Source organism: Salmo trutta, chromosome 3, assembly GCF_901001165.1.
Source record: "Salmo trutta chromosome 3, fSalTru1.1, whole genome shotgun sequence".
Classification (NCBI taxonomy): Eukaryota; Metazoa; Chordata; class Actinopteri; order Salmoniformes; family Salmonidae; genus Salmo; species Salmo trutta.
The window spans coordinates 6,210,997-6,226,493 of record NC_042959.1 but is presented as its reverse complement, the minus strand read 5'-3'; the positions used below and the strand labels follow the sequence as shown (position 1 = coordinate 6,226,493).

Genomic DNA, 15,497 nt, shown 5'->3' with positions numbered 1-15,497 from the left:
ACCTCCCTGAACTAACCCCTGACCCTCTAACCTCCCTGAACTAACCCCCGAACCTCTAACCTCCCTGAACTAACCCCCGAACCTCCAACCTCCCCGAACTAACCCTGACCCTCTTATCTCCCTGAACTAACCCCTGAACCTCCAACCTCCCTGCTCTCTCTCTGTGAGGAAATAACCCTCCAACCTCCCTGCTCCCTTTTCCCTCTCTCTCTATGTGGAAGTGTGCTAGTATAAAATACCATTTGGTCAATGAAGCATTATAATGGTATGGAGGGGAACAAGAGAGGTCTTTTAGAGACTGGTATTGTAGATTTATTGGTCTTCCTTCATACCTGACACACACTGGAATCTACAGGATCCTACAGCTGGGTAGAAATTATTCCTAAAGTTTGTCTGACTGACTGGACTTTAAGCTTTAGTCTGCCTTGTTTGTTGGACCCTCTAGAAACCAATGCTTCATGGTCGCCTTGGTCGATTTGGCAAGACCTCTTGTGTGTTCAGTCAAATATTTGTGTGGTAGACCTAAATCAACATTAATGTAATTATTAGCTCCAGTGTGAGGAAGTACCAAGGCTGTAGAGGTAGAGAGGCATTACTTTACAGCAGCTTAAGTCAACTTCTGGGTTGGCATCAAAGCTGCAGCAACTCCCAGTCTCCCTCGCTGGATCTTGAGGGCTTTAAAAGTCTTCTGTTTGGCATAAAAGCTGGAGCCGTGTCTGGGGGAAACACCTTGAAATGTGTCTTGTTCCATTTGCCCAAATACTACCCATCAAGGGCAGACAGGGCAGACAGGGAGGACATGGGAGACAGGGCAGACAGGGAAGACAGGGAAGACAGGGGAGACAGGGCAGACAGGGAAGACAGGGGAGACAGGGGAGACAGGGCAGACAGGGCAGACAGGGCAGACAGGGCAGACAGGGTAGACAAAGCAGACAGGGCAGACAGGACAGACAGGGCAGACAGGGGAGACAGGGCAGACAGGGGAGACAGGGGAGACAGGGGAGACAGCGCAGACAGGGCAGACAGCGCAGACAGGGCAGACAGCGCAGACAGCGCAGACAGGGCAGACAGGGCAGACAGGGCAGACAGCGCAGACAGGGGAGACAGCGCAGACAGGGCAGACAGCGCAGACAGTGCAGACAGGGAAGACAGGGCAGACAGTGCAGACAGCGCAGACAGGGTAGACAGGGCAGACAGGGAAGACAGCGCAGACAGGGCAGACAGGGCAGACAGCGCAGTCAGGGCAGACAGGGCAGACAGGGCAGACAGTGCAGACAGCGCAGACAGGGAAGACAGGGCAGACAGGGCAGACAGGGCAGACAGGGAAGACAGGGCAGACAGCGCAGACAGCGCAGACAGCGCAGACAGCGCAGACAGGGAAGACAGCGCAGACAGGGCAGACAGCGCAGACAGGGCAGACAGGGCAGACAGGGCAGACAGCGCAGACAGCGCAGACAGGGCAGACAGGGCAGACAGGGCAGACAGGGCAGACAGCGCAGACAGGGCACACGGGCAGACAGGGCAGACAGCGCAGACAGGGAAGACAGGGCAGACAGCGCAGACAGCGCAGACAGGGCAGACAGGGCAGACAAGGCAGACAGCGCAGACAGGGCAGACAGGGCAGACAGTGCAGACAGCGCAGACAGGGAAGACAGGGCAGACAGGGCAGACAGGGCAGACAGGGAAGACAGGGCAGACAGCGCAGACAGGGCAGACAGCGCAGACAGGGCAGACAGCGCAGACAGGGCAGACAGGGCAGACAGGGCAGACAGCGCAGACAGCGCAGACAGGGCAGACAGGGCAGACAGGGCAGACAGGGCAGACAGCGCAGACAGGGCACACGGGCAGACAGGGCAGACAGGGCAGACAGCGCAGACAGGGAAGACAGGGCAGACAGCGCAGACAGGGCAGACAGGGCAGACAAGGCAGACAGCGCAGACAGGGCAGACAGGGCAGACAGGGCACACAGGGCAGACAGCTGGCACCCTGGCAGTGTAATTAACCCTGGCAGTGTAACTAACCCTGGCAGTGTAACTAACCCTGGCAGTGTAATTAACCCTGGCAGTGTAACTAACTCTGGCAGTGTGATTAACCCTGGCTGTGTAACTAACCCTGGCAGTGTAACTAACCCTGGCAGTGTAACTAACCCTGGCAGTGTAACTAACCCTGGCAGTGTAACTACCCCTGGCAGTCTAATCTAGTATGTTCCTTATCACTGTTAGCTTGTGTCAACATTATCCTTTTACTGAAACATATTGGATTCACTCTTGAATAGTTTGATGCATTGTTCGTAAATGTGCATAATATTACTAGAAATCATTCATCTGTGATTTTATTGCCTTCAAGTGTAGAATTTCACCATATGTAACAGACTGAACCCTATCCCCCGGCAGATAGACTACTGCAGCATAGATACCGGAGTCTGAGACAGGAGGGGTCGGGAGACTCCGTGACCCTATTTGACGATACCCCTGGACAGGGCCAACCAGGCAGGATATAACCCCACTCACTTTGTCAAAGCACAGCCTCCACACTAGAGGGCTATCAACAGACCACCAATGTTCTACCCTGAGACAAGGCTGAGTATAGCCCACGAAGATCTCCCCCACCGCACGAGCCCTGGGGGGGGGGGGCGCAAAACCGGACAGGAAGATCACGTCAGTGACTCAACCCACTCAAAGCCGAGTATAGTGAAAAAAGCCTGGCACGACGTGATGCACCCCTCCTAGGGACGGCATGGAAGAGCACCAGTAAGCCAGTGACTCCCACGCAATAGGGTCAGAGGAAGACAATCCCAGCAATGTATTCATCCCTGCTGAAACACTCTGGGTGTGGGTGAGACAGATGTATTAACAAAAAGCAGTTTTGTCAGAGTTCCCAGTCCAGGGTTCCCAGTCTAAGCCAATGACTGAATCTATTGGCTGAGAAACTTTGTTCAGGTCAAACTGAGAATTTCTGTGGTAAAATAGATGTCCTGGCTATGATACTCTCTACAGTGGATATCCTCAGAAGGCTAGATGACGTGGCTATGATACTCTCTACAGTGGATATCCTCAGAAGGCTAAATGTCCTGGCTATGATACTCTCTACAGTGGATATCCTCAGAAGGCTAAATGTCCTGGCTATGATACTCTCTACAGTGGATATCCTCAGAAGGCTAAATGTCCTGGCTATGATACTATCTACAGTGGATATCCTCAGAAGGCTAAATGTCCTGGCTATGACACTCTCTACAGTGGATATCCTCAGAAGGCTAAATGTCCTGGCTATGATACTATCTACAGTGGATATCCTCAGAAGGCTAAATGTCCTGGCTATGACACTCTCTACAGTGGATATCCTCAGAAGGCTAAATGTCCTGGCTATGATACTCTCTACAGTGGATATCCTCAGAAGGCTAAATGTCCTGGCTATGATACTATCTACAGTGGATATCCTCAGAAGGCTAGATGACGTGGCTATGATACTCTCTACAGTGGATATCCTCAGAAGGCTAGATGTCCTGGCTATGATACTCTCTACAGTGGATATCCTCAGAAGGCTAGATGACGTGGCTATGATACTCTCTACAGTGGATATCCTCAGAAGGCTAGATGTCCTGGCTATGATACTCTCTACAGTGGATATCCTCAGAAGGCTAGATGTCCTGGCTATGATACTCTCTACAGTGGATATCCTCAGAAGGTGAAATATTCATGTATCTAATGGCTGACCCAGGCATTAGTTTGAGGAGCTGATGCAAGTCTTCATGTCTCAGAGGAGGGATGGCATTGCATTTGGGACTAATTTGATGACCAATAAATCTCAAAAAATATATTTGTTCACATTAATTAATCTATTTTCTTTCCATATCATTACTGTATTTGTGGTAAAATAAGATTGACTCGGTTAGTTTGACTTATTTTCTTATTCTATTTTTTTGTGCAAAAGGTTTTCATTCCCCACGCCTATCTGGGCTCACTCCCGACGCCCCTCCCAGAACGGTTCCCTTCACTATATATTCATGGTCGCGTCGTTCTCGGATTTGTCTGGAGTGCGGAGGCGGACGGAATAAGGGGAAAAGGTCAAAGATGCAGCACTTAACTTTATTCACTTTGGCGCTCACCTTGATTGCAACGATTTGTTTGGCAAAGTCCCCGTATCAATCAGTTCTTCAGCACAGCAAGATAAGAGGTAGACAGCATGGGTAAGGCTGCTTACTTATTCAAATCATGCACTTAGTTCTGCGCTATGCAACTTCAAGCAAACATGACTTCTGTTCGTATAATTACGAAGGATGATTATTGTTTTATGTGAGAAAAATATATAACCTACTACGGCTACTGATTTTTAATGGCATACTTTGTGCTTCACAACTGCTTTGTAGTAAAGTGAACAAGTAATTTGATGTGATGTGCAAAACTCACAATTATCTACTGTAATGTGTCGCCAAAAATAAAACGCAATGAAATATTATTCTCTCATCTCTTTTTAGACCCAACGTGTGCGCGATGCAAAAGATACAAGGGACTGACAAGAAATACTTCACCAACTGTAAGCAATGGTACCATCGCAAGATCTGCGGCAAGCCAACGTGAGTGTAATATAAACATGTTATTAACGTGCGTGTTCATTTGAATGGTTGACAGTGAGTTCATTTATTATAACATGCTGCGTCAATATATTTGTATTTTAGCCTAGTGGTGTAGACTATAAATCTAGTGTGGATGGATAGGATGTCCTTCATCGGAAAGGATGAGGATCCCAAACTTTTTTTTATCATTTGTGCTGAGCAGACCATTTCCTTTATTGTTCATTTAGATATGTAAACAATATATTTTAAGCATGATTTATGAGTTTTCCACTGGTTCAAATGAGGAATTTTCCTTTCGTATGGGTTTCATGAAGGAGAACTCCCAACTAAGATTGTCAAGTGAAAACATTAGACCTTAACCTCTATTCTGCTGGAAGCAGCAGGGGTAAGGACAGAAACCAACAGATTTGGGGATGTAAGCATAGCATAGAGGTACAGTAAATGGCATACAGTGACAAGGAATTGATTTGACTTTGAGTTATGCTCAAGTTAGTCCCAAATCACCAGCTTGCATAAAATCTCCATCTTCAAAGAGTAAGTATGATGAAGGTGACAGTTTTAAAGAGCACTTAAGTGAAATTCCTTCCTGAATAAGTAGCCCAAATATTTAAGTCGCTAACCATAATGACTCGCTGTTGTAAAAATGACATGCAGTGAGGTCTGTTTTCAATCATCTGCTGAGATTGAGGTTGTTATTACAAAACCTTGTTAAGATTGGTTCAGTTGGTAACCAGAATGTTGAAGTGGGAAATGCTTTTTCTTCATCCTTTTACGAGAACTTCTCCTGCAGTCGTTGGGTCCTGCCAGGACAGTCTGATGCCAGTGTAGATGAGACAGTGAGTACGTCCCAAATGGGAGAGAACTTCTCCTGCGGTCGTTGGGTCCTGCCAGGACAGTCTGATGCCAGTGTAGATGAGACAGTGAGTGTGTCCCAATTGGCACCCTATTCCCTATATAGTGCACTACTTTTAACCAGAAACCTATTACTTTTGACCAGGGCCCCTAGGGTTCCATTTGGGATAAATAGGGTGCCATTTGGGATGTATAGTCTGCTATAATGCAAGATGTCCCAACAGTCCTGGAAGAAAGAATATCTTCTTAGAATGTTAATGACTTAATGGTCCAGTTAGTCTAGTGGTTAGAGCATTGGGCCAGTAACCAAAAGGTTGCTTGATCAAATCCCAGAGCTGACAAGATAAAAATATGTCGTTCTGCCCCTGAACAAGGCAGTTAACCCACTGTTCCTAGGCCGTCATTGTAAAATAAGAATTTGTTCTTAACTGACTTGCCTAGTTAAATATAAATAAATCAATTGTGGATTTCACCGCAGAAAGGTGTCCGCATGCCTCCCAGCCAAAAGAGTTTGTGCATATATTATGATTTCGTTTTGGACATCGGTGAGGGTTTTTTTGGGGGGGGGAAGGGGGTTGTTTCGGGCACAGAACATTTTTGTTCTTGAAGCAAGCCGAAGTCAATAGCCAAGGTATACACCGCTTCGTTGGTGATTCGTCAACAGTAGCGATTCTTCAATAAAGACGTTGTTGTCATTCAACGTGACACGACTCGTTTTCAATCACATTTTTCTTTCATGTAGAAATACTGCACCAAAAATCTTAGTTAAATGTAAAATTGCGAAACGACTTAGGAAATGACTCGTCCATGAATCGTTGAGTCATCCGCTTTGTTGCTGTATCCTCTTCGCGTTTAGTGACGTTGACATGAACTGGAAGTTTGATAAGTTTTAGTGTTAGTATGGGGAGATAAATAACTGGGTTAGTTGAGGTAGTTAGTTTGGAGGAGAGAAATGCTGGGTTATCTAGGTAGTTCGTTTGGACGAGATAAATAGCTGGGTTAGTTAGTTTGGACGAGATAAATAGCTGGTTTAGCTAGGTAATTCGTTTTGGGGAGATAAATAGCTGGTTTAGTTTGGGGGAGATAAAGAGCTGGGTTAGTTAGTTTGGACGAGATAAATAGCTGGTTTAGCTAGGTAGTTAGTTTGGATTAGTTAGGGAGTTAGTTTGGGGGAAACAAATAACTTGGTTAGCTAGGTAGTTACACAGTAGATCATGGATACCCTGTGTCTCTCTAATCAATCAGTCCGGGTAGTGTTAAATAGCTTAACCACCTCTGAGGGTAAAAAAAACAACTCAAGTTACCAACATCAATATTCCAGATTGGCCCTGTCCTGGACAACGGGCAGTAAAAGCACTGACAGCCTTCCACAGTAGCTGCGGTTTGATCAACGTCAACGTCCCTGCAGGGGGCAAGATGCTATTGGTTATTGCTCTGTCTAACATTCCTCTGAGATTGTGTTGTAGGTTTTGTATGGCATGGGAAAGTCATGTGTCGACCAATGCACCATTATACTGCCTTGCCCTGCAGTGCACGGGAATGGGTGTTAAGAAAACAGGCATTTCCTATTTAAGATAAGTGAGTCTTGGTGTGTGAGTTGTGTGAGAGAGAGAGTCTTCTGTTCCTGGATTTTTCTTGTTATTTGATCTCACTTGATGAGTATTGTGAAATTATCTGGAGGTTTCCTGTAGAAAAGTTTACCACAGACACAAACTTGATGACTTTGTAACGGGAAACGTTTGCTGGCGATTCAGAACAGTGTTTCTTTCATTGGAAATCTCATGAAAGTTGAAGAGGAAGTGAAACTTTGCTGTGGGCGCTGGATGTTTGGAGGAAATGATGTCTTTAGAAGGTACTGTTGAGGGACTTCCGTCCCTAAACGCACACTAATCATTCATAAGGGAGCCATGAAAAATGTACTTTTTCCATTGCAAGCCAGGCCTAACTGTGTCAATTTGAGAGGGCTGGGACTGGGAGATTGAGAGTTGCGCTCGAAAGGACAAACCTGGGCTTGTGTCAAAAAAGGTTTCAAAAAGCTTTTATCTGCTTGGATTTAATTACATTTCCAGACAGAGACAGCCATCCATGGAAAGAGAGAGTCGAGTTAAAATACTATGTAGAATATTTCTAATACTTGTATCCTTTAGCCTGTCTGTAGTGCTGGATATGCAGGTTGTTTGCAGTTTTGGGACTATTAGATTGGCCTGTTAGGCCAGGCAAGCAAAAAACAAATCACAGAACGTTTTTTTTTTTTTCATGATTTCAAAAAGGGATGCACCGATATGACATTTTTGTCCGATTCCGATAACCGATATTTAAAATTTTAGCGGCCTTTTAAGCATTCTAGTACAGTTAAATAGTTAACACACACACATGGACGCAGTGGTCTAAGGCACTGCATCTCAGTACAAGAGGTGTCACTACAGTGCCTGGTTCAAATCCAGGCTGTATCACAACCGGCCGTGATTGGGAGTCCCATAGAGCAACACGCAATTGGCCCAGCGTCGTCCGGGTTTGGCCGGAGTGGCCGTCAATGTAAACAAAAATGTGTTCTTAACTGAGTTGCCTAGTTAAATAAAGGTTACACACATCACACTGACCAAAACGTTTTTTTTGTTGCCATTCACGTATGTCCCCATTACCAGTAAAACATAATCAAAACCTATTTATTTAACTTACTTGCTGTGCTGTTTCGTTGTTCAATTGTTCAGTCGTTTCATTCTCAAACAGGATTTCATTATACATGTCAAGCAGTGCAGTTTCAGCTCTGTCTGTCCGATGCCTCTCTTCCTCGGGGCGCACTGTCAATGTGTCCGTTTCCATCTTGTCCAGCTGTGTCTGTAACATTTCACATAAACCCTGTTTCTTGTCTGCATCAAAGTAGCGGTCCTTGTACCTAGCAAATCAAATATTATTGGTCACATACACATGGTTAGCATATGTTAATGCAAGTGTGGCGAAATGATTGTGCTTCTTGTTCCAACAGTGCAGTAATATCTAACAAGTAATCTAACAATTCCCCAACGACTACCTAATACACACAAATCTAACAAGTAATCTAACAATAGCATCGAGCATGGTGGCGACACAGTAAAGAGGCTCCGAGATAATGTCACCGAATTGCTTGTTCACCTCCTCGAGTACTTTTGTAAGTTTTAACCCCACGGTCTGTGTGGGCAGTTATGTTGAGCAGGCGTTTCAATGCCATGACAGAGGGTATTACGTCTGTTGTTGATGAGCTTATTTCTCCAGTCAGTTGTTTGAATGGCGCCAGGACTGTGTTCATGTTTCCTTCCATGTTTCAAACATGTTCTCAAATACCATTGAAATGGCAGCAGCGGTATGAGAACCAGCACATTCTTGAGCATTCCTTGAGCTTTCCTCAGTACTAAATCCTCGTCGACCCACTGTGCAGTCAGACTCTGCATGCTCATGGGGCTGACATCACTGGTCCAAATGTCAGTCGTGAAGCTAATAGCAGCTTATAGATGTACGTTTCAACAATACTGTGTAACTTCGGTAGGGCAACATCTGAAAAATAGTGTGTACCGGTGCTCGACCAGTCGGGGGAAAGCCAACATCACCCACGACAGAGGACGTTTGATTGTCAAGGGCAATGAATTCCATTATCTTGGCGTTAATGGATTTCGCCTTTGAGTTGTCTCGCTGAAATTTTCTTACTCTTTCAAATGACTGCTGGACTTGAACTTGTTTAGTTGTTGGAAGTGTGCGCTTAGTATATTTCTGCTTTTGTTCTGTGTAGCGCTGTATTTTCCGTGGCGTCATTACACCATCTTCTTACGTTATAGAGGTATGCACGTCAGCTTTGACATCGGTTTTGCACATCGGCGTTAAACTAGTGTCACGACTTCCAACGAAGGTGGATCCTCTCCTTGTTCGGGCGGTGCTCGGCGTCGCCGGCCTACTAGCCATCACCGATCCATTTTTCCTTTTCTGTTGGTTTTGTCTTTGATTCATTCACACCTGGTTTTCATTTGCTTTAATTTCTGTGTGTATATTTACCCCTGTTTCCCTGCTTAGGTTTGTGCGGGGTTATTTTCATGTTGCTCGTGGAGAATTTTTCCTCAGTTTATTCACGTGTGTACTGTGTGTTAAGTATAGTAGGAGCGTTGTTTTCCTCCTTCCGTGAATAACTGTGTGTTCCATTGTCTCGGGCGTTTATGGACCTTGTAACTGTACCGTTTTGGGACTTGCCTATTAAAGACGCTACATTGACATCTCTGCTCTCCTGCGCTTGACTCCTTAGCTACCTTCAGTATGATTACGCAATAGAACCCCGCACCACAGATTATGGACTCAGCAGGAGCAGACGCTCTCCCGATATCTATGGAGGAGCGCGTTCAACAATACACGGCAGTACTGCAACGTCTGGGAACAGCGATGGATCAGGTGATGGCAACGATGGACAGGTGGGAGAGAGGTGGCCTTCCTACACCTCCACCAGCCACACTACAACCAGCCCCACAACCCTCTCATTCGTCGCCTGGTTCCAGTGGTATTCGGCTCGCGCTCCCGAGGGATTACGATGGGATGGCTGCCGGGTGCCAGGGGTTCCTACTCCAGCTGGAGCTCTACCTGGCAACCGTTCACCTGGCTCCTTCGAGACGTGAGAGCGTGAACGCCCACGTCTCCTGCCTCTCAGGCAAAGCCCTAGAGTTGGCCAACGTGGTGTGGAATGAGGTAGACTCGGCGAGGGACCATTACCCAGAGTTCACCCGCCACTTTCGGGCAGTGTTCGACCACCCACCTGAGGGCCGAGCGGCGGGTGACCGTCTGTTCCATCTGAGGCAGGAGACGAGGAGCGTGCAGGACTTCGCACTGGAGTTCCGGACCTTGGCTGCCAGTGCGGGATGGAACGACAGGGCCCTGATCGATCAGCGGGGAATTTTATTGACCGTGGTTTTGCTTATAGTTTAGGGATCCCCCTTGTTCGGATCGATAAGCCCTTCCCAGTTCATGCTTTAGATAGTCGACCATTAGGGTCAGGGCTAATCAGGGAGGCCACGGCTCTACTGGACATGGTTACGCAGGAGGGTCATGGGGAGAGAATTAGTCTCTTCCTTATTGATTCTCCTGCGTTTCCCGTGGTGCTGGGGATACCCTGGTTGGCCTGTCACAACCCCAAGATTTCGTGGCAACAGAGGGCTCTGAAGGGGTGGTCAGAGGAGTGCTCAGGCAGGTGTGTAGGAGTTTCCATCGGTGCAACGACGGTGGAGAGTCCAGACCAAGTCTCCACCGTGCGCATTCCCTCAGAATATGCCGATTTGGCTATCGCCTTCTGTAAAAGGAAGGCGACTCAATTACCACCTCATCGATGAGGGGATTGTGCGATAAATCTCCTGGTAGATGCCGCACTTCCCAGGAGTCACGTGTATCCACTGACACAGGAGGAGACGGTGGCTATGGAGACATATGCCTCTGAATCTCTGGGGTACATTCAGCCCTCCACGTCACCTGCCTCCTCAAGCTCCTTTTTTGTGAAGGAGGGAGGTCTGCGTCCGTGCATTGACTATAGAGGTCTAAATTCCATTACAGTGGGGTACAGTTACCCGCTACTTCTCATCGCCACGGCGATTGAGTCATTTCACGGGGCACGCTTCTTCACAAAACTGGGTCTCAGGAGAGTGTATAACTTGCGTATCCGGGAGGGAGATGAGTGGAAGACAGCGTTTAGTACCACATCCGGCCATTATGAGTACCTCGTCATGCCGTACGGGTTGAAGAATGCTCCAGCCGTCTTCCAATCCTTTGTAGACGAGATTCTCAGGGTCCTGCACGGTCAGGGTGTGGTGGTTTATATCGATGACATTCTGATATATTCCGCTACACGAGCCGCGCATGTGTCTCTGGTGCGCAGAGTACTTGGCCGACTGTTGGAGCATGACCTGTACGTCAAGGCTGAGAAATGCTTGTTCTTCAAACAGGCCGTCTCCTTCCTAGGGTATCGCATTTCCACATCAGGGTTGGTGATGGAGTGTGACCGCATTGCAGCCGTGCGTAATTGGCCGACTCCCACCATGGTAAAGGAAGTGCAGCGGTTTTTAGGGTTTGCCAACTACTACCGGAGGTTTATCCGGGGTTTTGGGCAGGTGGCTGCTCCCATTACCTCACTGCTGAAGGGGGGACCGGTGCGTCTGCGGTGGTCGGGTGAGGCGGACAGAGCTTTTAGTCTCCTGAAGGCTCTGTTTACCTCGGCTCCCGTGCTGGCGCATCCGGATCCCTCTTTGGCATTCATAGTGGAGGTGGACGCGTCCGAGGCTGGGATTAGAGCCGTGCTCTGACAGCGCTCAGGTACGCCACCGAAGCTCCGCCCCTGTGCTTTCTTTTCCAGGAAGCTCAGCTACTAAAGACGCTACATTGGCATCTCTGCTCTCCTGCACTTGACTCTTTAGCTACCTTCAGTACGATTACGCCACAACTAGACATCGGGCCGATGTTGTAATTTTTTAGCTAATATCGCCCGATTCCGATATGCTCACGATATGTCGTGCATCTCTAATTTCAAATAGTATTTGAACCCAGGTCTGGATGGAACGCTGTGGTGTGTAGCAGCTTTCATCGTCCTGAACTGAACTGTCTGTGTGACTGTGAGTGGCCACTGGGCTTAACAGGTAATGGGTTCGGATGTAGGCCATGGAGACGTGGTGCTGTTGGTGCTACAGAGGTTACAGGTCACTTGAGGGGAGAACCCATAACTCTGAGTCACCAATAACCCTAACAACACATCTTAGTTATCTCTCAACGTCAATGCATTGGTTCTTCTGCTTTGCTCAGCAATCACACTATGTTTTGAAGTAGTAACATTAGACCAAAGGTGAATCCCAAAGCTAACTAGTCTATAAAGCTTTATACACGCTTGCTTTTACTACAAATTACATCTTGTTATTTTGTCTGGGAAAGGAATGTTTTTGTTGTCTATTCTTAATCAATAAAGCAAGAGAACTTTTTTTTTTGATACAGTACCTATGAATATAAAGCCAAAGTGAGAGATGACTGTGTGGGAAATCCAAATCTATCTAGCATGCTGATTTCAACATGGAACCCATGAAGTCAAATGGACCTTCGGTGTCTTCTTTAGTACTTCTGTCTGGTGGACAGCTCGCCTCAACACTTAGTCTCAATGTACACAGTGTTTGAGTTATCCGACTTTACTGTTTATTTTGTCAGAAATCCATGGCTACCATCTATGTTTATGCTTGCAGAGAACAAATCAAAGTTGAGTTACCATCTGTTTTGATAATCAGTCTGGTCTGGTTTCCTGGCTACTGTGTTTTACAGGGTTTCCCCGTACCCCCCACCCCCACTCTCGCTAAATGTTAGGATTGTCCCCTAACCATGTTTCTGAGCTACCAACTACCCTCTCCCTAGGAGTATAACAGCAGCTGATTGCTCAGATCATTGTCTGGTCTTTAACAGCTTTTACAGTATAGTTCATTATGCTTGAAGTGGATTGTGGGGACGGTGTGGTTAACTAGGGTCGGCGTAACAAGTGGGTATAGACTGTCTGGCTCAGGTAGTTTTCCATTGACTTTCATCAATATTAGGACTCAGAGTTGGTCCTCTTTTACATTTTAGTCATTTATCCAGAGTGACTTACAGTTAGTGTATTCATCTTAAAATAGCTAGGTGTGACAACCACATATCTCAGTCATAGTAAATTGCATAGTGGTTAGAGCTTTGGGCCAGTAACCGAAAGGTTGCTGGATTGAATCCCCAAGCTGACAAGGTAAACATCTGTTGTTCTGCACCCCTGAGCAAGGCAGTTAATCCACTGTTCCCTGTGCGCTGTGGATGTCGATGAAGGCAGCCCCCCCGCACCTCTCTGATTCAGAGGGGTTGGGTGAAATGTGGAAGACACATTTCAGTTGAAGGCATTCAGTTGTACGACTGGTATCTCCCTTTCCTTTACATTTTCCCCAGTAAAGAAGCTGTGGGGGTGGGGCTACAGTTTGAAGAGAGGGTTTCAGATGTTTTCAGAAGATGGGCAGGTACTCTGCTGAAGAGCTTTGACTGGTCTGAGTGGGAACTGACCTCCCGTGGGAGGGTCAAGAGACCAGAGCTGGAGTACTTGGGTTGGAGTGTAGGGGCTGCAAAATGCCAAATTATTTTTGTGTAGCTTTCCACAGCTGTTTCCCTGTCTTTTTTTTGTATGTTATGCATTGTTAATATTGCCACTGTGTGTTCCACACTATAACCTATGTGTGCCACTGTGTGTTCCACACTATAACCTATGTGTGCCACTGTGTGTTCCACACTATAACCTATGTGTGCCACTGTGTGTTCCACACTATAACCTATGTGTGCCACTGTGTGTTCCACACTATAACCTATGTGTGCCACTGTGTGTTCCACACTATAACCTATGTGTGCCACTGTGTGTTCCACACTATAACCTATGTGTGCCACTGTGTGTTCCACACTATAACCTATGTGTGCCACTGTGTGTTCCACACTATAACCTATGTGTGCCACTGTGTGTTCCACACTATAACCTATGTGTGCCACTGTGTGTTCAACACTATAACCTATGTGTGCCACTGTGTGTTCAACACTATAACCTATGTGTGCCACTGTGTGTTCCACACTATAACCTATGTGCGCCACTGTGTGTTCCACACTATAACCTATGTGCGCCACTGTGTGTTCCACACTATAACCTATGTGCGCCACTGTGTGTTCCACACTATAACCTATGTGCGCCACTGTGTGTTCCACACTATAACCTATGTGCGCCACTGTGTGTTCCACACTATAACCTATGTGCGCCACTGTGTGTTCCACACTATAACCTATGTGCGCCACTGTGTGTTCCACACTATAACCTATGTGCGCCACTGTGTGTTCCACACTATAACCTGTGTGCGCCACTGTGTGTTCCACACTATAACCTGTGTGCGCCACTGTGTGTTCCACACTATAACCTGTGTGCGCCACTGTGTGTTCCACACTATAACCTGTGTGCGCCACTGTGTGTTCCACACTATAACCTGTGTGTGCCACTGTTTGATTAGTAAAACTAATGTTTACACAATGGACTAGCATCCTTTTAGTTATTTTTCTTGTTTTCTGGTTGTATGAAGAACTTGCCACTGAATGTACAGTTGAAGTCAGAAGTTTACATACACCTTAGCCACCTTTTTCCTCCAAACATAACGATGGTCATTATGGCCAAACAGTTCTATTTTTGTTTCATCAGAACAGAGGACATTTCTCCAAAAACTACGATCTTTGCCCCCATGTGCAGTTGCAAACCGCAGTCTGGCTTTTTTTATGGCTGTTTTGGAGGAGTGGCTTCTTCCTTGCTGAGCGGCCTTTCAGATTATGTCGATATAGGACTCGTTTTACTGTGGATATAGATATTTTTGTACCTGTTTCCTCCAGCATCTTCACAAGGTCCTTTGCTGTTGTTCTGGGATTGATTTGCACTTTTTGCACCAAAGTACGTTCATCTCTAGGAGACAGAACGCGTCTCCTTCCTGAGCGGTATGACAGCTGCGTGGTCCCATGGTGTTTATACTTGCGTACTATTGTTTGTACAGATGAACGTGGTACCTTCAGGCGTTTGGAAATTGCTCCCAAGGATGAACCAGACTTGTGGAAGTCTATCATTTTTTTTTTATAAGGTCTTGGCTGATTTCTTTTGATTTTCCCATGATGTCAAGCAAGGAGGAACTGAGTTTGAAGGTAGGCCTTGAAATATATCCACAGGTACACCTCCAATTGACTCAGATGATGTCAATTAGCCTATCAGAAGCTTCTAAAGCCATGACATCATTTCCTGGAATTTTCCAAGCTGTTTGAAGGCACAGACAACTTAGTGTATGTAAACTTCTGACCCACTGGAATTGTGATACAGTGAATTACAAGTGAAATAAGCTGTCTGTAAACAATTGTTGGAAAAATTACTTACGTCATGCACAAAGTAGATGTCCTAACTGACTTGCCAAAACTATAGTTTGTTAACAACAAATTTGTGGAGTGGTTGAAAAACTAGTTTTAATGACTCCAACCTGTAACGGCCGTCGTCAGAATTAGACCAAGGTGCAGCGGA

At 46.5% G+C, this 15,497-nt stretch overlaps 1 protein-coding gene across 1 annotated transcript in view; it reads left to right on the top strand.

The window, feature by feature from the left end:
- Nucleotides 1-4,013: 4,013 nt before the first annotated feature.
- Nucleotides 4,014-15,497, top strand: part of LOC115167117 (transforming growth factor-beta-induced protein ig-h3) — a 28,450-nt gene continuing 16,966 nt past the window's right edge. Inside the window, exons 1-2 of the mRNA XM_029721224.1 lie at nt 4,014-4,186; nt 4,475-4,573. Coding sequence (XP_029577084.1) covers nt 4,071-4,186; nt 4,475-4,573 — 215 coding nt within the window. The 5' untranslated portion in view covers nt 4,014-4,070. The remainder of the gene's footprint in view (nt 4,187-4,474; nt 4,574-15,497) is intronic.